Source organism: Nasonia vitripennis, chromosome 4 (genome assembly GCF_009193385.2).
Source record: "Nasonia vitripennis strain AsymCx chromosome 4, Nvit_psr_1.1, whole genome shotgun sequence".
Taxonomy (NCBI): domain Eukaryota; kingdom Metazoa; phylum Arthropoda; class Insecta; order Hymenoptera; family Pteromalidae; genus Nasonia; species Nasonia vitripennis.
This window is the reverse complement of record NC_045760.1, coordinates 22,928,470-22,951,761: the sequence shown is the minus strand read 5'-3', so window position 1 is coordinate 22,951,761 and position 23,292 is coordinate 22,928,470. Positions and strand designations below refer to the sequence as shown.

The window sequence follows — 23,292 nt, the reverse complement described above, 5'->3', positions numbered from 1 at the left end:
TGAGGGTTAAAGCATGACTGTACTCGTCGTCAGCAGGAATATGAGTATAAGCTTCTGTAATATCAAGATGTGCGTAAATTTTGGCTCCTTTTTATACTTTGTTGAAAATGTCATTAGGTTTTGAAATAGGACATTCATCTATTATTATATGTGGATTCAACGTAGGTTTATAATTGCCAGTTATACGAATATCACCACTTTTTTTAATAACGACGTATGTAGGCGAAGCCCACGCGGAAAAATCGACTTTTTGTAAAATCCAGACGCAAGTTTAGCGTTAACTGCTTGAGAATACTTGTCACGCAACGCATATGCTATATCTTGAGCACGAGCAAAAACAGGAGAAGTTCCCGGTTTAAAATGTACTTTAACTAGAGGCCCAGTAATTTTTCTAGCTATTTCACTGAAAACTTCAGCGTACCTTGTCAAAGTTGATCCAGCTGTGCTTGTTGATTACGAGTTAATGAAGGTGGAAGAGTAGAAAGTGCATTAACCTCGCTTGGAGAAAAGAGTTCGGTCCAATCAATTTCGTGACTGAATTGTGCGATCCATTCAGGACCAAATAAGGAATCGTAAGAGCCTTGAATAATGTAGATTGGAAGTTGACGAGACGTAGAACCAAATGATACATTAACAGAGCAAGTACCGATGCAGTTGAGGCGATGTTGCGAGTAACTCATGAATTTCTTAGAGGTTGGCTGCAATTGAAAATCGGGTTTGAGGTTACGAAATGTATCGCTACCTATGAAACCATATGGTGCACCATAATCTAATTCCATATTTAATTTGTGGCCTTCAATGAGTACTTGAAATATTTTCTTACCAGAAGAATCAATAACATGGATTTCTTTGATTGCGTTAAAACATTTCAATGTATCTATTTGTTGTGCAGGCTCTTCAGAACTTTGTATTTGAGAAGTAGAAAACGAAGATGAAGCTCTGCAAACTTTCGCTATGTGCCCACGTTTTTTGCATTTATGACACTCGTCAGAAGTACGAAATGGACACTCACTGCGTTTGTGACGTTCCCCGCATCCATAACAAGCGTACTGACCTTGTTGTTCGCCATAATCTTGCTTCCGAGAAGCACTGCGCGATGTATGCGAAGCATTCCGTTTATGCTTGAAATGCGTTGTTGAATAAGATAGTGCATGTATCTTATTTGAGTAGAGGTAACCTCATCTGCTGTTTGACGAGCTGACTCCAATTTATGTGCTACTTCATAAGCGTCCTTGAATGTAGTAGGTTTCTTGACGATTATTTCGTCGCGCATATCACGATTGGTGAGACCATGTAGGAGCTGCTCAATCAACATCCTGTCGAGAAATGTGTCGTATTCGCAGAACGTAGCTCCTTGTTTTAATCGTAGTGAGAAATTATTAATGGATTCATTTTGTAGCTGTACAATTTGTCGAAACTTAACACTTTCTGCATATTTATTTTTCTCGACGTCAAAATGTGCAATTAAAACAGTGCGAATTTGTTGATACGTACGACTTTCTGGTGTATTAGGAGCAACAAGAATTTTCAGAGCATTATTAAGTTCTGCACCCATATATACTCGAGCGAAATTACCGTATTCTTCTTCCGAAATTTTACTCAGTTGTAATGCCCACTCGAATCTTTTGAAATAATCGTCGACTGTCGTTCCATCGGACGAACGATATTCTTGATACTTGAACGAAGGAGCTTTGGGTTGAGCTTGAGAAGTAGATTCAGGTTGGTTTATAACAGGAGTGGTAACTTGTGGAATAGCAATCCTCAGAGCATCCGCTAATGCCTTCGTCACAGCAGCAATCAATGCAGTAGAAGGTTCCTCTATACGTCTGACATGGTTAAGTTGACTTCGTAATAAAAATATGCACTTTTCACTATTTCTCTCTGCGTGTTATTGTAGTGGAATATAGAAAATCAAGTAATTGGCGTATTTTCGAAACCAATTCTGACACCAAAATATTGTGTATTGTTGTATTGTATAGAGTCAATTAACTATTTATCCTAATTTATATATTCGCGCTCTTCAAGTAACGAACTATATCATGTATGTATAGTTGGTCCTACACAGGTACCTACTGTACAAGTAACCATTCGGCTACTCATTCGACCGTCTGCCGAGCTCGAGACAAGTCTAGTCTCTCTCGCCCTCTCAACTCCAGTTATTAAATAAAGCTAGATTCTATAAGTTATTCGCTACGAGTTATTTTATTCGCTACCTTGGGTTACTTCAGGTTATGAGCCCAGGCACCATCGACGCGAGTTCTGCACAAGTTCCCGTCGCCGTAAAAGTGTGCGTCACTGGTAGCACAGTGATTCTGCGAATTTTGTAGCGCCGACATCTTGGAGTGAGAACGGAACCATGGCGAGCCGAACGAGCAACGGCATATTTTTATCAATTGACAAATTGGTCGGCAGGAAAAACTACCGATCCTGGGCAGTAGCAATGAGAGCTTATCTCGAAGTGGAAGACCTCTGGGATACGGTCGAGGCACCAGCGGGCGGCCAACTCTCGACGGATCCGAAGAAAAATCAGAAGGCACGAGGCCGAATTGTTCTATCCGTTGAACCCGACGTCTACCCGTACCTAGAAGATGCAAGATCAGCGAAGGACACATGGGAAGCGCTCGCGAAGACCTTTGACGACCCAGGGATGAATCGCAAGGTCAACTTACTAATAGAAGTCTCTACTACCAGGTACGAAAACTGTAAGTCGATGGAGGATTATGTCGCGCGAATAATCGGAGCATCTCAAAAACTTAATGCTATCGGGACAAAGATCCCGACTGATTTAATTGGAGCATTAATGTTGGCTGGCTTGCCGCAGTCATACAAGCCTATGATAATGGCCCTTGCCAATTCGGGTCAGAACGTCGATGCGGATTTTTTAAAAACAAAACTCCTCGAAGAAGCCGAGAGCTCCAGCAATAACGGTAGCGAGATTCAAATCCAAGGCCTTCAAGCGCAGGCGCATTCGGCACAGTTCCCATCGCAGAGCAGCTCCAACAGAGTTAGCCACGGGTACAATAAACGTTCGGGACCTCGTCGAAAAACCAACGTCAGATGTTTCAACTGTAACCGAATTGGACACATTTCAAGTGCTGTACTGCTCCAAAACAAAAAAATCCAACTGCTTGCACAGTTGCAGAAGACGACGAGAGCGAGGACGAGGACGTCGTGTGTGCGCTTTTAGCCTCGATATCATCCGGCGATACTCACTCGACGGACGTTGACGCCGCTCTCGTCGACTCCGAACGCTGCACATCGTCGGTCGACAACGCATACCTCACGCTGAACTGTGCAAGCGGACTGCAGAAAGACGAGTGGATCCTGGACTCTGGAGCTTCCACGCATATGTGCTCCGAACGCAAGTACATGACAAGCTTCAAGAATACTAAAGTGAAAAGTGTCACGACCGCAAATAAAGAAAAAGTACCAGTCCTAGGAATAGGTAATATTTTAATGCAGTACAATGGAGAAGGTGGAAAACGTCAAGTGCTATTAGAGAAGGTACTCTACGTGCCCAACATTACCACCAACTTGCTGTCTGTTAGTGCTATAGCAAGAAAAGGAGGAAAAGTGCTTTTCTCGGAGTCCGTATGCCAGGTGTATAACCGCAATGATGTCCAAGTATTAGAAGGCCAGCTATCTGCAAATAACATTTACAAGGTCAAGCTTGAACCGAGACCACATCAGTCAGAGAACCCCTGCTCCGAAATAGCCTTCAATGCTTCCATCTCTTCAGATATCCAGCTATGGCATCGAAGGATGGGACATTTAAATGCTACATATTTAAAGCAGCTGCGCCAAACTGCTGTTGGTATAGATTTTGGAGATGACCAACTTTATAAATGTGAGATTTGTGTTGCTGGTAAATTAGTGCAAAAACCATTTAAACCGAACAACAAACGTGCTGCCGGTATCCTTGAGCTTGTACACAGTGATGTGTGTCAGGTAGAAGAGCCATCAATTGGAAAGGCTAAATATTTCGTCACCTACTTGGATGACCATACAAGGAAGATATTTGTGTACTTTCTTAAGCACAAGGATGAGGTGCCAGACGTCACTGTAAAATTCATAAAGTTTGCAGAGAAACAAACTGGTCAGAAGATCAGAAGAACTCAGAAGTGACAATGGACGTGAGTACATAAACAACAAGCTCAGATCAGCACTAGAAGCACTTGGAGTAAAGCACGAGACCTCAGTTGCCTATCAGCCACAGCAAAATGGTAGAGCAGAGAGAGTTAATCGCACTCTACTAGAAAAAGCTAGATGTATGCTTGCAGAGGCCAAGCTACCATACAGGTTCTGGGCAGAAGCGATATCGACTGCATGTTACTTGTCTAACCGAAGCCCTAAGAAATGTCTAGGAATTAGAGTTCACCAGAACAAGAGCATGGGCACGATCGAGCTGGACCAGACTGAGTACATCGAGTCACTGTTGTCTCACTACGGAATGGAAGACTGCAGATCAACCAACACCCCGATGGACTCTGGTAGAGAATGCCATACGGATCGATCATCTAATTCTACTTGTAACCCTGCAGACATCCCATACCAAAGTGCGGTAGGTTCATTATTATATCTAGTGCAAGGTACCAGACCAGATCTTGCCTACGCTGTTAGCGTCATCAGCAGACACAACCAGTCCTACACCGATGAACACTGGAACATGATTAAGAGGATCCTGCGCTACCTTCAGGGTACCAAGGACTTGAGGCTTAGATACTCGAGAGAGGCTGATTGTCAATTAAAAGGCTACTGTGATGCTGGTGGAACAATGGATAAGGAAGACCCTCGCTGCACTACAGGTTACACTTTCATGTTACAAGAAGCAGCCATCAGCTGGAACAGCAGGCGACAGTCGACTGTGGCATTGTCGAGCACTGAAGCGGAGTATCTGTCATTATCAGCTGCTACTCAGGAGGCTTTGTGGCTTCGAAGGCTGGCGTCAGAACTACTTATCATTCACCAAGATAAACCTCTCTTAATCTATTGCGATAACAAAGGAGCAATCGACTTGAGTAAGAACTCGAAATTTAGTGGTAGAACCAAGAATATTAACGTACGCCATCATTTCGTCAGAGAGAACATAGACAGTGGCGAAATTGCAGTCAGTTTTGTACCGTCAACTCACATGCTAGCCGATGCTCTTACCAAGGCCACTGGAAAAAGAAAGCTAGAAGATTTTGTAAAAGAAATAGGTCTCAAGAACGAAGAGAGAAGATAGTAAATCAAATTTTTAGTTTTAGACTGTATGAACATTTGTATAGGATTAGTGATTTTATTGATATTGTTTTTAAATTTTGTAAGATAAGATAAAGAAATAACTAATGTATGTATTCATAAATATGTTAATTGAGGCGGCGTGTTGTATTGTATAGAGTCAATTAACTATTTATCCTAATTTGTATATTCACGCTCTTCAAGTAACGAACTATATCATGTATGTATAGTTGGTCCTACACAGGTACCTACTGTACAGGTAACCATTCGGCTACTCATTCGACCGTCTGCCGAGCTCGAGACAAGTCTAGTCTCTCTCGCCCTCTCAACTCCAGTTATTAAATAAAGCTAGATTCTATAAGTTATTCGCTACCTTGGGTTACTTCATGTATGTATAAAATAAACTGCACAGATGTTCACTTAAAGATAGGTTTATTTAGAATGACAGTTATTATTTACAATTCATAATATGAAGTTGCATGAAAAACAATAGAACTTAAAAAGAACGTTAATTGAAATTTACTACAATAAAGTTCAAGCTAGAAATGTTAGAATTATATTAAAGATAAGAATAGAATTCACCATAAAGAAAAAGGGAGGACGGAGATATGGGTAGAGATGCCGATTCCGACAAAAACTTAAAAAAAAAAAAACGTAATGACGAAGATCGGAGATAGATGGGAAATCTGAGAATAAGGAGATAAAGACAGAAATCGGGATATCGATGAAATTCGTGATAGATCCAGAGTCGTAGATAAATGTATAGGGATATCGATGTAGTCAGAAATAACAATAAAATTAGAAATACGTATGAAAAAGAGGACTGATACAGAAGTAGATAGACAAAGTTTAAGATAGAGATACAGGTAAGTCGCTAAAAGTTATAAAAATGTAGATCTACATAATAAGTTAAAGAAAGACAGAGCGACAATTGGAAACGCAATAGATACGGCATTTGAAATTAAACCAGAGATAAAGGTAACGATAGATTATCCTTGAGCGACAAATTAGTTTGAAAATGTATAGCAATCAGAAATAGAAATCGCGACAGAGATCAACATAGGTAAAGAAACAAAATCGAGAATGAAGATGCAATCTGTGAACAGAAAGATAGAGAAAGAAATAGGGATAATAAAGCGAAATGATCAAATGAAAAGCTCAAGATAGAAATACAATAAGAATTCGGGATAACGATGGCATTCGTGAAAGACTCGGAGATAAAAGTAGAGATAGCGATAAAGATAGGAACAGAGTAGGTGTAGATTATAAGTGTAAAATATGAAATTTAGACATAAAGTACAAGAGAATGATAAAGAAAGAGAATGGGATAGATTTTGGAGTTGTTAATGGATAGTCAGAGAGATGAACGAAGAAGTAAAATACTTATAAAGAGGTAGATAGATATTTAAAGTTTAAAATAGAGATAGAGGATTAATAAAAGGATAGATATAAATAAAATTTAGGATAGAGATCGATGATCTGGATAGACTTAGACATAAAAATGATATAAATTCAGATTAATATTAACGAAAGAATAGAGATGGTGATACAGATAATGATAGCGATGGGATCAGTGATAGAGGCAGAGAAAAATGTGGAGTTAGGAATAAGAATAGTAATATAAATAAACTCAAATCAAATTAGACTCAGAGACATCAAGGTGAAGTCAGAGATAAAGACAGCGATAAAGACGGATACAAATATTATAAGGCGTAATAGCTAATAAAAATCAGAATTCGGTCTGAGTCCGACATCAGGATAAAGGTACAAGTAATTCAAATATGAAGATACAGATGGAGATACTGATTGAGTTGAAGTTAATGATATAAATTTAAAAAAATGTTAAATATAAAATTTTTAATATTTGAAAAATTTTATATGATAGTTGTAAGCTTGAATTTTGACATAAATATTATATATTATATTTAAAATTTTATCAACATTATAGCTTAATTTTCAAATTACATAGAAAATTTCGATTATCACTCAAAATTTGCAATTGAAGGGTTGGCGAGCGAAGCGAGCAGGGGACACCCCCCTAGTATATATAAAAGGAGTTTTTAATTATATAATTCCTACACCCAACACGATTTACAATGAAATTTACGCAAACTATATGGTATTTGGACCAATTGCAGTTGTTAAGAAAGTATTAATTAATTGAAAGCAGTAATTAATTGGAATTCGCACTGAACGCCATGCAGTGACGTCCAGCCTACTTTCATCCGAACAAAAATGAACCAGTCCCAATGCTCGTGGGAATTCCTTTATCAAGCCTTCCCATTATTCTTGGGTCGTGTTTTAAGTACGACCAGTTGGCCAAGGGTTTAGCTTAAGTAGAACGCATTGTCAGTGATGAGAGTTAGCCCTTAATAAGACCTAGATAAACTGTTATGAACTCGGGGGCTTGACAAAGGCACTCGTGCAATCAAATCGCTATAAAAGTTAAGGACAACGCGCAGATGTCAGAGTATATTTTGCAACACACAAGCATAATATATGCTGATAGGGCACATTTTCAGATAAACAATATTCATGATCGTTTTCCGTCGAGTCATAATGCGATTATAAACTTTATAATTCTCATGGTGCATTCATATCGGCGCTCCTAACGAAGAGTAGTACATTTTTTAATATCTCGACGAAGAGTCGTACTTTTGTGTCAAAGACGAGTACGATGGCATCAAAAACTAGTATACTTGCCTTGCCAACATCGTAACAAATTTGAAATTCCATCAACAATTTTCAATTTTCAAAGTGTTCAATCTATTAAAATAAGTAGTCAAATCACTTGAAATTTTAATGGGATATAGTTTGACACGTGACCCATCGACATACTTTTTTTCGCGAGGTTATGACGTTTAGTTTCAGAGATATGAATTTAAAAAAAATCACCTTTTTCATTTTATCTGCCGAACAAAGCGGTCGATTCCGAGCACTAAACGAGGAAAAGGGAGTCGGGTCTGAGCCGCCGTCAAGGTAGGATGTGTTTATATTCTCGGGCGTCAGAGCTTAAATCAGTCAACATTCCGCCGCTTGTGATAGTGTGCTCGGTTACAGTGAAGTTAAACAAAGTTGTGCTTCGGCACTTTTAGTGCCTTAAAGTGCAAAACTTTCTTACCACAGCAATGAGCTCTTCCGACAACGGGGGTGCTCTTGCAACTCAGAGTTCCCCACATAAACCAAATGACTCCATGAAAAGCAAATCCTTGTTATCGTACTCTCAAGTTACTGAACAATCAATGTTTCCTAAAAAGGAGCAAGCCATCATCACTGACTCTGTAGAAGGATTACAAATCAAAGATTATGTTCTCGCCATTGGCGGCCTTGTTGGTCCCGAAAATATACGATTCGCCTCAAGAATTTCCCAAGGCCGAGTCTGTTTATATCTTAGTACCCGTGAGCTCGCTGACAAAGTCACGGCCAAAGACACACCAATACACATCGGCCCTCATTCTCTCACATTGAGACTGCTTGTTTCAAAATCCAAGAGAATCATCATTTCTAACGTATGTCCTATCATACCGCACTCAGTACTTATGAATAAGCTACTAGAATACGAAATCAAGCCCGTTTCACAGATATCTTTTCTCAGGGCTGGTATTAACGAACCAAACTACTCGCACATTATGAGTTTTCGTCGGCAAATGTACATTCATACGGACGACGTCTCCAAGATTCCAGATTCAATACAAATCAATTTTGACGACACCACATACTGGATATATCTCTCGAGCGACAAGCTTAATTGTTTCTTATGCAAAGAAGAGGGGCATTTAGCCAAACACTGACACAATCTAAACCAATATCAAAATTTAGATGCAACCACAGAAAATCAAGCCGATCCTAACTCTGCTCCTCCTTTCTCTGACCAATCTATTCTATCGGATATTAACTCCGAAGCACCGTCATCACAAGACCAATTAAGTCCTACTCCTGTCCTCAACCCAGAACCCACAGATAAACTAACTTCGCAACCTCTCTCCTTGGAACAAATGCCCACTAAGCAATTGAACTCAGGCTTCAAACGCCCTTTAAGTGTATCTTCTCAAGCAAGCAGTACAGAACAACAAACGAAACAACCCAAAACGAATTTACCAATAACTCATAAGCGCAGGCAACAACAAGATAAGAAACTGTGCTCCATCTCGGAAATCGACGCTCAACTAGAATCTGCTAAGATGTATACCTCCCAAAATTCAAATGCTTATCCTATCGACTTAGATAAATTCAAAGACTTCCTTCTTTCTACATACGGCAACTCAAATATTTTAGAAATTGCAAAAACATATACCGAAAACACCAATGGCCTTATTTTGATGTTGGATGATGCCTATGGACATTCCAACAGCAGAACCTTGAAATCAAGAATCACAAGGATTAAAAAGAAAATTTTGAATGATTCCACTTCTGCATCTGAGGAATCCAACGACGATTCAGAGCACGCTTTGCAGCCTAAAAATGGATAGTTCAACGCAAACTTCACTAACTAACTTCAATCTCAAGATTGTCTTTTGGAACGCCAGAAGTATTTCCCTCCGAAAAGAAGAACTTCCTGATCTCCTTAAAGATATTGACATTCTTGTGTGCGTCGAGAGCTGGTTAAACAACAAGTGTACCAATTTCCAATTTCCAGGATTTGTTACGTTTCGAAAGGATAGGGTAAGATCCTCAGGGGGAGGTCTCCTTCTCCTCATACGAAAAAACATTGCGTATAAAGAAATCGATAATCTAATTATTCCAAATAAATCGGTCGAATTTTGTGGTGTCCGTATCACAAACACCTCTCCGAGTTTCAACTTGTATGCATGCTATAGAGCCCCTGGTGTCGCCTTAAGCCTTGAGAACTGGGAAACACTTTTTGCAAATTTTGATCCAAATCAGAACAATGTTTTAATGGGAGATTTCAATTCTCATCACCACATTTGGAATTGTAAAAAAACAGATACTAATGGTAAAAATCTCCTTCAATGTATAAAAAATTCTAATTTTTACATTCACAACACTGACACGCTCACACATATCGATACTACCTCTTCATCAAACATCGACCTTATTATTTCCAGTATCTCGTTAATAGATCGCATCGAAACTCAGGCTCATAGCGACACTTTAGGCTCCGACCATTACCCGATTTATGTATTGCTAAACACCCAAAAATCGATTTACCTTCAAAAATCTCTTAAAATCAGGTCGCTTCGCACTAATTGGGTTAATGTAGACAATGATCTTCAATCAAATTATCTCTCTTTTTTCTCGGCGAATTTTGACTCTCTAAGTCCCATGAAAAAATACGAATTTTTTGTTGAAACTGTCTCGAACGCTATCATGCAAAATACACCTCAAAAGAAAATTGTAAACCCGAGAATTCACAGGAACCCAGTTTCCTGGTGGGACTCGGAGTGTCAAAATATTAAAGATATGAGAAACCAAGCCTTCAAAAAATGGGAAAAGTCACGAAACTTAAACGACTTTATAGAATTCAAAAGACTTAGGGCCATCGCACGCAAGACTTTCAAAAGAAAAAAGAGAGACGATTTCATTGAATTTGCACAGAGTCTTAGCTGTCTTTCTAGCAATAAATACGTATGGGAAAAATCCAAAATTCTGAAAAACAAATGGGTCAAGGTTACGCCGTCACACCTGACTCAAAATCTTCAGACCGAGAATAAAATCAAAGCAATAAACAAAATTTGCCCTCCGTGGGTACCGACTAATCCCGATTTCATGCCTACCTGTCAAGATAACTCTTTCCTCGAATCAGAAATTACCTTTGCTGAATTTAACCTTGCACTCGACTCTCGAAAATCAAGTTCTTACTTCACTTTAAAAAACCTCCCTATCAACTACAAGCTCATTCTTATCGATATCTACAACGAAATGTTTAGAACAGGCCACTTTCCGAAAGATTGGAAAAAATCATTTGTTCATCTAATTTCCAAATCTGACGGAGTCAACTATCGACCTATTTCCCTCACATCTTCACTGTGCAAGCTTTTTGAGACAATTATTAAAAATAAACTTCAATGGTGGATTGAAAAACAAAACATTCTTCCAAGCTTTCAGAGCGGATTTAGAAAAGGACAATCCTGTACAGACAATATACTCAATCTAACCATTAAAATTCAAGAAGCTTTTAAGAAAAAACAAAATCTTTTTTCTGTATTCCTCGACGTGAGTGGCGCCTTTGACAACGTCAACATTGAACTCTTATTGATTAAACTCGCAGACTTAGGCTGTCCATCCAAAATGATTAATTTTATCAAATTTCTGACTTACGAAAGACAGATTTTCTCTGAAATTTCCAATGAGTTCAGACTATCGTACAAAGGCGTCCCTCAAGGGGGTGTCCTTAGCCCTCTCTTATTTATTATCTATGTCAGCTCCATCATGAACGACATCCCTAAAACAGTCTCTGTGCTACAATTTGCAGACGATATATCACTCTGCTCAAAAAACATAAGCTCTCTAAAAAAGGCCATCAAGATTATTGACAAACAGCTTTCACACCTTGGACTTGATCTAGCTCCACACAAAACTGTATTTGTCAACTTTAACCAAAATGGCATTCTACCTGGCACGACCGAATTAGAAATTAACAATAATTGTACTATAGTATCCAGCTCTTCCGCCCGGTTTCTCGGAGTCATTTTCGACTACAGACTCAATTTCTGCGAACAAATTGATAACATTCGATGGAGATGTCATCGAGCTCTTAATATTTTGAAATTTCTACAAGGCACTTGGTGGGGTGCCCATCCCAACATTCTAATCATATTTTATAAAAGCTATGTTCGATCCATCCTCGAATACAGCTGCTTCGCTTATTTTCCTGTACGAAAGGACTACATCAACAAACTAGAAAAAATTCAATACAGCGCTATTCGTGCAGCTTTTGGTTATCGAATCACAACTCCACTGAATGTTATCCTAGCAGAATCCAAACTACCTTCCATCAAAGAAAGAACACGTTTTCTTTGCTATTCCTACCTATTAAAAATTCTCAGTAATGAAAACCTTCTAGTCCATAAAGCTATCAAAGCCTACTATAATAAAGTATTAAAAAAATCAACTGTCAAGCGCAATCGATTATTTGAAGGGTGCATTAAAGATCTCTTTAATTCCCCTATCCCTATTATTAAGTCTACAAACTACCAAATATTTAACTACGATTACTCTGTCTTGACCAGTACCATTCCCATCAATACCACAGTTGGAAAATCCCTTAAAGCATCTCCTTCTCCAAACCTATTGCTACAGGGGCTTTTGAAAGATCATTCATACCTGGAAATCTACACTGACGGTAGCAAAGACAAAAATTTGAACACTGCTGGATCGGCCTGCATTTCCACTAATAACAATGACACGATTGTCAGGAATCTCCATAGCACAACCTCTATTTTTACTGCTGAGTCTCTTGCCATAAATGATGCTATGGATATTGCTCTCAAAAACACCGACAAGAACATCATTATTTTTTCTGACTCATTAAGCGTTGTGCAGGCACTCAAAAACCGTAAACTAGATATAAGAACCAACCCTTACTTATTTTCTATTAGAGAAAAATATCAAAAATTTACACAAATAATGTCAAACGGCGCTTCGATTCTTCTATGTTGGATTCCATCTCATTGCGGTATTGAAGGCAATGATTTAGCCGACTCCCTAGCTAAGAACGCAGCAACGTTTCCTGGGATCAGAGGAAGGCCTCTCGTACCTTTCACTGATATGAAAGCCAGCTACAGAGAGGCCATGATCAAAAACTCCAAAATCCATTTCCTGGAAATGAGCCCAGATAAAGGCATTTACTACTTTCAAAATTACTACAAAGATGCTTGTCGCCCATGGTTTCAAAATAAAAACCTAACCAGAAATCTCATAGTCACCATTAACCGTTGCCGTGCTGACCATTATAATCTTGCTGCCTCCTTAGCCAGGGTTAATATAATCTCGGACAGTTCTTGCACTTGTAAATCCAGCATTCAAGATCTGGACCATATCATCTGGCAGTGCCCACTGTATGACAACCAAAGAACAAAGCTAATTGTAAGCCTAGAAAAAGCTGGATTCCCACTTCCTATGAAAACTTCGATCATACTTCACGAACCCCATGTACCAGGCTGTAAATCTATTGTAGCGTTCCTCGAAGAATGTAATATTAAATTGTAACCTATTATGTATATTTTCTTTCTTTCTTTGTATATATCTATATCTTTTTTTTTTTACAGCGAATAAGTCTTGTAAAAAAGATTTGAAGCTTAAATAAATAAAAAAAAAAAAAAAAAAACGAGGAAAAGTAGGTAATTTTATTCTCTTTCAAATGCATTATATCTGAATTGTTTGTAACAATGGGATGATTGAAAAAAACGCAAAATAGTGTTTTTCAAAAATCAAAGAATGGCCACGAAAAAAAATATAGTTGAGAAAATAAAAAATAACTGTTTTTCCCGAATTCAGAATTCAAAAATATATATGCATATCAAATTTTATTAATATTGACGGAGTAGTTCCAGAAATATTACGGTACACACACACACACACACACATCCATACGGACATTTTCTAAAAACACTTGATTTGAACTTCTAACACACCAAAAAGTATTTTCTAGAAGTTTTGAAGAAACTCAAAATTTTACTATTACAAAGCTTCCTCTCGGAGGAAGCAATTTGAATTTATCATAATTTGTTATATTTTCTAACAATTTTCAGAAAAATGTTGTTAATTTATGGATTTCTCTACGATGTTGGAAAGCCAAATGTACTAGTTTTCGCGGCGCGGCTGCGAAATTTACTAGTCTTCGACGTAAAAGTGCGTAATGAACTCGTCTTCAACGCGAGAAATGCAAAAGTACTAGTCTAGAGGTGTACTGCACTGTACACTGTCTTTTTATACAAGCACGAATACAGGCTTTTTTCAATAGCAAAAAGAGTATAGCACATTGCGATAAAAACGGCTTTAAGACACCGTGCCTTAATCCTTTAGTTACACGTTGAAAAATGGCTATTTTTGGACGAATTTTAAGGGCCTAGAAAACAGTGTCACAAGGCACTTTATCGATGTTGGAACGTGGTTTTGCATGGTTCTAAACATGGATAATAAGAAAAAAAAGTTGCGGTAGTGTGCCCCAACATTTGTTTTTTTCGATTTCTCCAACCAGAAAATGGCATTTTTCCCGTAGAATTCCCCATATGTGGCGGACCAGTCCCCTCCTACCACCACATGCGGCCCGACGCGCCGCCTAGCGGAGCCCCACGACGTGGCGAGCGCGAAGGGAGCTTGTACGCTCCGTCACTCTCAAGTCTCAACAAATATAATCTAGTCACAATCAGCACTCAGTATTATCTTTATTCTTTGTACCCTGTCTGTTCGCCCTTTCCTAACTTATCTCCTATCAGGGAGCGTAGAAGAAGAGATTCAACTATCAATCTCTAAACATATACAATGTCTGCACGAACCGCAAAGTTATACAGTGTAATACATCGAACAATACAGGGATGAAAATACAGGTTTAAAGTCTAATTTTACATTACATATATGTGCAAATCCAGAAAAAACCGGACACTTTTGGGGCTCTGAGTGAACGAAATTGAAATTTAAGGGCACACCTCCCAAACCAACTTTTTTAGGTTCCTTAGGCCACCCAGAACCCGAAAAACCTTGTTCCCGCGATTAGGAAATACTTATTTTTTGCTGGGCACTTTCAATTCTCTTATGGGAATTTAACATGGGAAAAATAAACGACAATTAGCCATGGTTCAACTTTACCCACTCAGTGTGTGAAGGCGCTATCCAAAAATGTGTATCACTAGGATCGAAGTATTGAAAGAGAGCTTTAGTTTGACGGCTGGTGAGTTAAAAATGGTTGCCTATGTAAAAAGTTGTCTAGGCTTGAAAATAGCGAAAAATCATAAAAACTTGGATTTTTTACGAAAATCGGCGATTTTTCTCATTTTTAAAATCCTTATAATTTTCGATTCGAGTGGTCAATTTTAACCGTCTCCAAAAGTGTCAGGTTTTTTCTGGATTTGCACATATTAGTGCGTTATTCAGCGTATTAAATAATAATAGCAAAAATAATTTCAATGTTATAAAATAGAATAGAATAGAATATGAGTAGGTTGTGCAAAATATGCGTACGAAGTGCACCTGCATTTCAAACATTTGCTAAATTGTTCGATTTATTACAACCTCGGTTATCATGCGTACTCATCTATATAAGTAGTTTGTCTGCATGCTTTTATATTACGCGCATACATCTATGCCTTAAGTGGGCCGTTTTTGCACCGTACAGTATAGCGCACAAGGCGAACAAAGGCGATGAGCGCAATGCAATAATGTACTACTTACGTAAAAGATTGGCTTGGCATAAGTTAATAAATATTGGGTTACCCATTAGTAAAATGTTGGATTGATACTTAATTTGTGCATACCTATATACAAGACTCGGCTATAGTGTGCTTTAAAATTTTTCCTACACATTTATCCTCTACGTTTTTTCTCGTCATCAGTGAAATGTTTTCAATATATTTTCCAATTTATCCAACTGCGGTTAGATTATAATCGTTTAGCAAATATGAAGAATTCTACGGGAAAAATACACTTTCTTGACTTAAAAAACGGCAAAAATTAAAAAAAAAAAATTGTTGAGGTACGAGCCTGGACCATTTTATTTCTAATTGCACATATTAAGAACAATGCAAAAACACGTTATAACAGTGAACATATGGAAAAATCACAATAAGAGGTAAAAATTTCTTTACCACGAAAAATCCGGAATTTTTCATGATTTTTTCACATTTACAATTCCAGGTAACTTTTGACCAAATTAAGCATTCTCAACCCATTTTTGTAAATTAAAGCTCTTTTCCCTATTTTCATTATAGCAATTCACATTTTTTGTTTGTGCCCTCATGCCGTTGAACAATGTTTTCGACGAATTCGAAGGGTCGAGAAAACAGTGTTACAAAAGGCACTTTTTCAGTGCTGGAGCATGGTTACGCAGTATTTAAAACGCGTACAATTAGAAAATAAGTGGTCCGGGCGCGTGTCCCAACAAATTTATTCGTCGTTTTTTAAGTCAAGCTAAGTGTATTTTTATCGTAGAATATTTCCCAAATACGCAATCTAATTAAACAAGTATAGATGAATTAAAACACATTTTATTAACGGCTGAATTACAAGAAGGGAACAAAAATCGTGTATTTTTAGAGTGCAGTCTAATCATGAATTTTTCGAGATTTAATGCACAGTGCACGTGGCTGTAGTTTGCATGATAACGTAACACGTGTCCTTTTGTGGGTGGGGTAAAATGCGCGGGCAAGCAATGAAATGAGCGAACGCAGCGTCTCTGGCTGAGTTGGGTTGCATCTCTGGTAGAAATTCGAATATTTACAAGCACGACATACGAAGATATTCGTGATTATCTTATTTTTTCACTTTTTTGACCCGACTTATTTTGCGTTGCATTTTTCTAGCCATCAACTAGCTGTCACCTGTGCTTTGCTTTAGACAATGGAATCTATTTTTACAAGCTTGAAAATTCCTTGTAATACGCTATGGATCTATTCTTACTCCAGTAAATGAGTAAAAAGTGTCCGAAAAAGCGTTTCAACGCTGGTCGAAAAATGGACCCATTTTTCGCCCATCTCTAGTAATACGAGGTATGTAGTAGCTTTAAACTGATATCGATTTCTTTGCTATACATATTTGTTCCTGCATACTAAACCTACGTGACTTACTTCTAGTTTAAGCTTTTTTATAATATACATAGTCAAAAAAGATGCTATCATATTATATGTTTTTCTGAAGCATTTCGAATACAAATTAAGAGTAAAAACACTAATGATTGTACACTTTTTGTTTTTAATCTTAAAAAAATAACGAACGAAGCAATATTGATGATCTTTTAATCACACATTATGACCCTGATAATATCGTCGCTCGATCCGTACGAAGACTAGCACAGTTCAAATTTTCAAACAAAAACTAGCACAACTCACGATTTTCCGCGAAGAGTAGCACAGTTCAGCAATGCAGCCAAGAGTAGCTCAACTCATGTATTTCCCGCGAAGACTAGCACAACTCGCACAACTTTTATTACTTAAAATGTGAGTATTTTACGTTTTTATTGGATTGTTGGGTTAGTTAAGTTCATGAAAACCTTGGACAAAGGCAGACAAACCTCAAAGTTTTAAAAAGTTTCGAAAATTTTTAAAAAAAGGTAACAATTTTGAATTCGGTATAAAGTTGTAAATTATGAACATTTAAAAATGTTCATTAGGGACATTTTCGCAAAAATCGGGAAATTTTTATAGAAATTCGTTGTTTAAAGTGAGTTGTACTAATCTTCGCGGGAAATTTTAAGTTGTGCTACTTATGACGGGAAATTTGAACAGTGCTACTCTTCGTAGGGCGCGACGATACACAAGCTTCAAAATGTTAAAGTATGGTTTACTGCACAGTGCTTTTACAGCATGTTATAGCTTTTATGTCATATGATATTAAACTAATTTGTTTACAACAATGTATACAAACCATTTATTATTAGTAGTAATAGGAAAACGGAATTCAGTAAAAAATGTTGAGTATTTCAGAGACTGCTATTTAGCGTGCCATGCTCCGTCGGAAGCATAGGTAGTACATGTTTCGTGGTAACATCTCTCAAATAAACTTCATGTTAGATCATTCTTGGCCTTCAATTCACGCCACGTGCCAAAAGTATGCCAAAAGTATTTTGAAAACCTGGCGAAAAATACACTTCCCTACTTCTACTACGGAGTAGAATGTCCTTGTTGTACATGAAATTGAATGTATGACTCACTTGAATTTCTTCGCATGATTCACGTTCCGGTCTGCTGGGATCACAGTACAAAACCATCCACTGTAGATCTATCTGGTAAAAATAAAACATATATTGAGCAATAAGCTGATTTTTATTCGAGAGCGCGGTGTCGGGGTGAGGGGGGGGGGGGGGGAGTTTTGAAATGTTATACATCTATTCCTGGAGTATGGTAATTATAAAGGAATAGCATATAAGCCCGTCTTTACTTGTATAAGTAAAAGTAAAATAATATTATGAAAAATGTGCTACATCATCGTTCGTACAATTACTATATATACTAATAATCCTCTCCTAAATTTCGCTAATCGAAAAATTTTTCATTCAACTATTATCACGGTGTATCTTATCTGTATGTGTATTTTTTTTTAATTTTCCAAGAATAATCTCGAAGTATGTACAATCCTCGGCGGAGGAAACGATAAAACATATGTAATTCAAATTTTATAATATATTACCTAGTATAGATTGGTCTACCATCCGATAAAGTATCACCTCCTAATGAATATTCTAAATAAGCATATTGCACCACGTTATGGTTTGAGAAAAAGAAAAGTATAATACTTGATTAAAGGCATGAAAACCGGTCTTGACCTAATTTAAGACAATGATTTTACATTGCCTATGATATTTGCATCTAAGCCCCAAAAACTGTCAAGCGCGTGCTACCTGCATTTCGGCATAAGCGGGTATATGTAGGTATCAAAACACAACTATTGCTTTTATATAACCGGTGGGTGCACAAACTGGATTAGTAAAACAGAGTTTCCTCATGTAAGCCTATGTATGAACAATATTCTACCAAAAGTCGGATACTTCTCGGTCCAAAAGTGGAAGTAAAGTATTGCATTTTTGGAAGTACACTCACCGGACTAGGTTTTTTGGTTCGTTAAAGCATACAAAACGTATAAAGTAAAAGGGTACGTATAGGACTTTGGTAGGGACTCGTATTTTCTATTTCAACTATAAACTGCTTAAATATAGTAAATTGAAATATGAGACAAACGTCAATTACGGGAACAGTGAGGTCACTTTCAGCATACTTGGAAATGCAAATGCGGCCATCAATGTCAATTCTCCCACGTGGTTGCGTATCCAAAATATTAATTCTGTTACAATCTATATATAAAATGATTTGGTGCTTTAACACGCCAAATTGAAGTTTATGCCAATTTTTGTCAAAAATCTGTAAACAACAATAGCATTTTGCAATTAAAGTATGTATGTATCTACATGAAAAATTAATTAATCAGACCTGCAATAGCGTTTTTTTGTAATGAAATTATTAAAATGTGCAAAAACATTAAGCTTATATCGTCGCTCCCTACAAAGAGTAGCACTGTTCAAATTTCCCGTCATAAGTAGCACAACTCATTTTACGCACGCTAGACTAGCACAACTCAAAATTTCCCACGAAGACTAGCACAACTCGCGCATTCGCCGCAAAAACTAGCACAACTCAAACTTTCAACAACGATTTTCTATAAAAATTTCCCGATTTTTGCGAAAATATCTCTGATGAACATTTTTAAATGTTCACAATTTACAACTGTTTACCGAATTTAAAATTGTTCTCACAAATACAATAATTTTTTACAAGCATTTAATTAAATTGTTCCCTTTTTTTAAAAATTTTCGAAACTTTTTAAAACTTTTAGGTTTGTCTGACTTTGTCCAAGGTTTTCATGAACTTAACTAACCCAATAATCCAATAAAAACGTAAAATACTCACATTTTAAGTAATAAAAGTCGCGTGTTGTACTACTCTTAGCGGCAAATCGTGAGTTGTGCTAGTTTTCGTTTGAAAATTCGAACTGTGATAGTCTTCGTACAGAGCGACGATATAGTCTCTAAGTACATAAGCATCGGAATCCCCACTGAGGTATATGGGGAATTCTACGGGAAAAATGCCATTTTCCGGTTGGAGAAACTGAAAAGTTCCTTGTGACACGGTTTCATAGGCCCTTCAAAATTGTCGAAAAATAGCCATTGTTCAAGCGCATGTCCTAAAGAATAAGAGCACAAGCAGAAAATGTGTATTGGTAGGCTGAAAAATTGGAAAAAGAGCTTTAATTTAAAAAAAAAATGCGTTAAAAATGCTTGATTTAGTCAAAAGTTAACTGCTATTCAAAATGTGGAAAAATCATGAAAAAAGATATAAATTTCTTGACTTCGAAAAATCCTGCACTTTTCATGATTTTTCCGCATTTTCAATTGTGCGTAACTTTTGACCAAATCAAGTATATTTAACGCATTTTTTAAAAATTAAACTTTACCCTGTCTCTCACTCTACCGTAATACATTTTTTGTGTGTACCCTTACCCTTTAGGTACATGCCGTTGAACAATGGCTACTTTTCGACGAATTTGAAGGGTCTAGAAAACAGTGTCACAAGGCACCTTTTCGATATTGGAACGTAGTTTCTTAACATGTACAATAAGAAGAAAAAAGTTGCGGACGCGTGCCCCAACATTTGTTTTTTTCGGTTTCTCCAACCAGAAAATGGCATTTTTCACGTAGAATTCCTCATATATAGAAAAATAACCTATACTAACGCATTAGAATATCGTCGCTCTCTACAAAGACTAGCACAGTTCAAATTTTCAAACAAAAACTAGCACAACTCACGATTTTCCGCGAAGAGTAGCACAATTCAGAAATGCCGCCAAGGGTAGCACAACTCACGTATTTCCTGCGAAGACTAGCACAAAACGCGACTTTATATTACTTCAAATGTGAGTATTTCACGTTTTTATTGGGTTGGTTAAGTTTGAAAAGTATGAAAACCTTGGACAAAGACAGACAAACCTCAGTTTTAAAAAGTTTCGAAAATTTCAACATTAAAGTGAACAATTTAAAAAAATGTTTGTAAAAAACATATTGTATTTGGGGGAAAACAATTTTAAATTCGGTAAAAAGTTGTAAATCGCGAATAAAAATGTTCATTACGAACAGTTTCGCTTGAAAATTTTAGAAATTGGTTGTTCAAAGTTTGAGTTGTGCTAGTCTTCGCGGGAAATTTCAAGTTGTGCTAGTCTAGCATGCGTCAAATGAGTTGTGCTACTTATAACGGGAAATTCGAATAGTGCTACTCTATCTACTTTATCTAAAACAATTGTATATTTTTACGTGGGAAAGATCTGAAATGTACTAGTCTTCGCGGCAAATCTGAACCGTACTAGTTTTCGTAGAAAATCTGAAATGTACTACTTTTTGTTAGGAGCGACGATATTGTATTATGCGCTCTTTAGTCGAAGATACATTTTGCGCTTTATAGTGGCGAAAACTAGGAGCCCACAGCAGTAAGGTATTCCTGATTTTTTACAGAACGTTTTGAAGCCATGGCAACGTCGCATGGTTTTGGATGGTACTGGTCCATCATATAGTATAATTCTTCTATGGTCAGAATCCAACAAAATGTGACGTTGCCTTTAAAGGTTTAAAAAATTCTGCAAGATACCCTACCCTTCATTTTGTTCAAACAATCTTTTAATTTTTAGATTGCATTTTTTTCTAATAATTTGATAAAAATAGTTGATAAATCAATGAATATGCACCTGAAAGAGACTGAAATAATTTTTTTTTAGTAAGATATTTGTTATAGCAAAACTGCAGAAAACTGGGGTTCCATAATTGAAGTTAGTATATTGTTAAAAATTGAAAAGCTGCGTTAGTCATTATAGGAAGCGAAGATATTACTTTATTAGCAAGTTTAAAATAAAACACTGTCGATTTTCTCTAAGTTAACCAGAAAAAAATTATAATCACAAATATATTAATTTGGTTGATGATTTATGACGCGATTAGTAAAACATGTTTTTTTTTTCAAGACACAGAAATTTATGCTGTTATATTTAGAAATAATAAAATATATTAAAATAAATAGCTATATTTAAATACCTGAGTTGCTGGGAATGAAAGAGCATTCAACGATCCTTTCTCATTTTGCAGAGATACTTCTAATCGCTGATTAATTGGATCAAGTGTTACCATGAATTGAGGGTCATCTTTCATGTTTGTAATTCTTATAATTTGCCATTGGGATTTTTGAATTTTACGAACTTTTAGAGTGCAGATAAAACTAAATTCTTCAGGGATACCAGTGGGAAAAAATTCGCTGTTTACAAACAAAGTAAATATGAAGCTGTTATTAAATAATAGTACATTACGATACATGTGACCTCGGTAGCACTTTTTTGCATGGCGCGAGGTAAGTTAATACTAATTATGCCGTGCAGAAGTGTTACTTAGGTCACATGTATCATATTAGTATATTATGCAAGGGGTACAGAAAGGCTGCATTTTCAAAACGAGAGTTTACAGCACTCGCCTTTAGCTCGTTAACGAGTTTAAATTCAGTCTTTATTCACACGTTACATACGATATTTTATACCACGACAGCTGAAAATTTACATTAAATTAGTGATTTTGAAGTCAGAGTGGTATAAACTTAATTTAAAGACATTCACTATAAATTTAACAATTTATGAGAAATTTGATAACGTGCGGTAATTTTATTTATTTTTCGAATACATACCGTATTATATTCGCGGATAAAGTAGTAGTAAATTGCGATACAAGTGGTATAAGTCGTACTTTACGGCACGACGTGTATATAAGTGCCAGAGCGTAGCTAGTGCACTTTCCGCCGAGCCCTGAAAAACGATTTACTTACGACACGTGTATTGTACATTAATCATACATTGAGAAAAATACATCATTGTCGCAGTTCAATAATGATATATTTTTCTCGCTTACTCGCTGCGACCCCTGGTACAAAATTAAGCGTATACACATCAGCTAGATTAATAACGATCAGCTTATATATCATGATAATTATAGCTTAGATCATAATGTTGCATTAAAATGATCATTTTAATGCATCATTAATACCCTTGATGGTCTAAATTTGTTTACTATATCTGATACAAACAATACCTTATAATAACGTTCAGTTAACGTTAAACAAGTCAATATGAAATACTCGAGTTCTTAAGTGCAAAATCAGCTTAATGTCAGCTTATTTTCGTTTAAAAAGGATCGCTGTTCGCTTTATTTGTAAACTTAAATTGCAAGCTTACGTACTATGCAAAAATAAGCATGCTCGTAGCTGAAAATTAGCTGGTGTTTCTACCAGGGGCTCTATTTTAAAATAAAAAATATATAGATGAAAATCTTTTTTCTTTTCGCCAAAATTGAGCCCTTCGAGTACATTTTTATTCAAAGGATTT

General features: G+C 36.8%; 2 protein-coding genes across 2 annotated transcripts; one reads left to right on the top strand and one right to left on the bottom strand.

The window, feature by feature from the left end:
- The first annotated feature begins 10,548 nt into the window (after positions 1-10,548).
- LOC116417133 lies at positions 10,549-13,389 on the top strand. The gene has a single exon (XM_031928513.1). It carries the CDS (start codon positions 10,549-10,551, stop codon positions 13,387-13,389), a length of 2,841 nt encoding a protein of 946 aa, XP_031784373.1.
- Positions 13,390-17,788: 4,399 nt separating this feature from the next.
- LOC116738580 (collagen alpha-1(IX) chain-like) lies at positions 17,789-22,075 on the bottom strand. The gene is made up of 3 exons (XM_032599650.1): positions 21,962-22,075; positions 19,077-19,247; positions 17,789-18,115 (listed from the first exon to the last, which is right to left on the bottom strand). Exons 1-3 carry the CDS (start codon positions 22,073-22,075, stop codon positions 17,918-17,920), a joined length of 483 nt encoding a protein of 160 aa, XP_032455541.1. The 3' UTR covers positions 17,789-17,917.
- Positions 22,076-23,292: the final 1,217 nt, after the last annotated feature.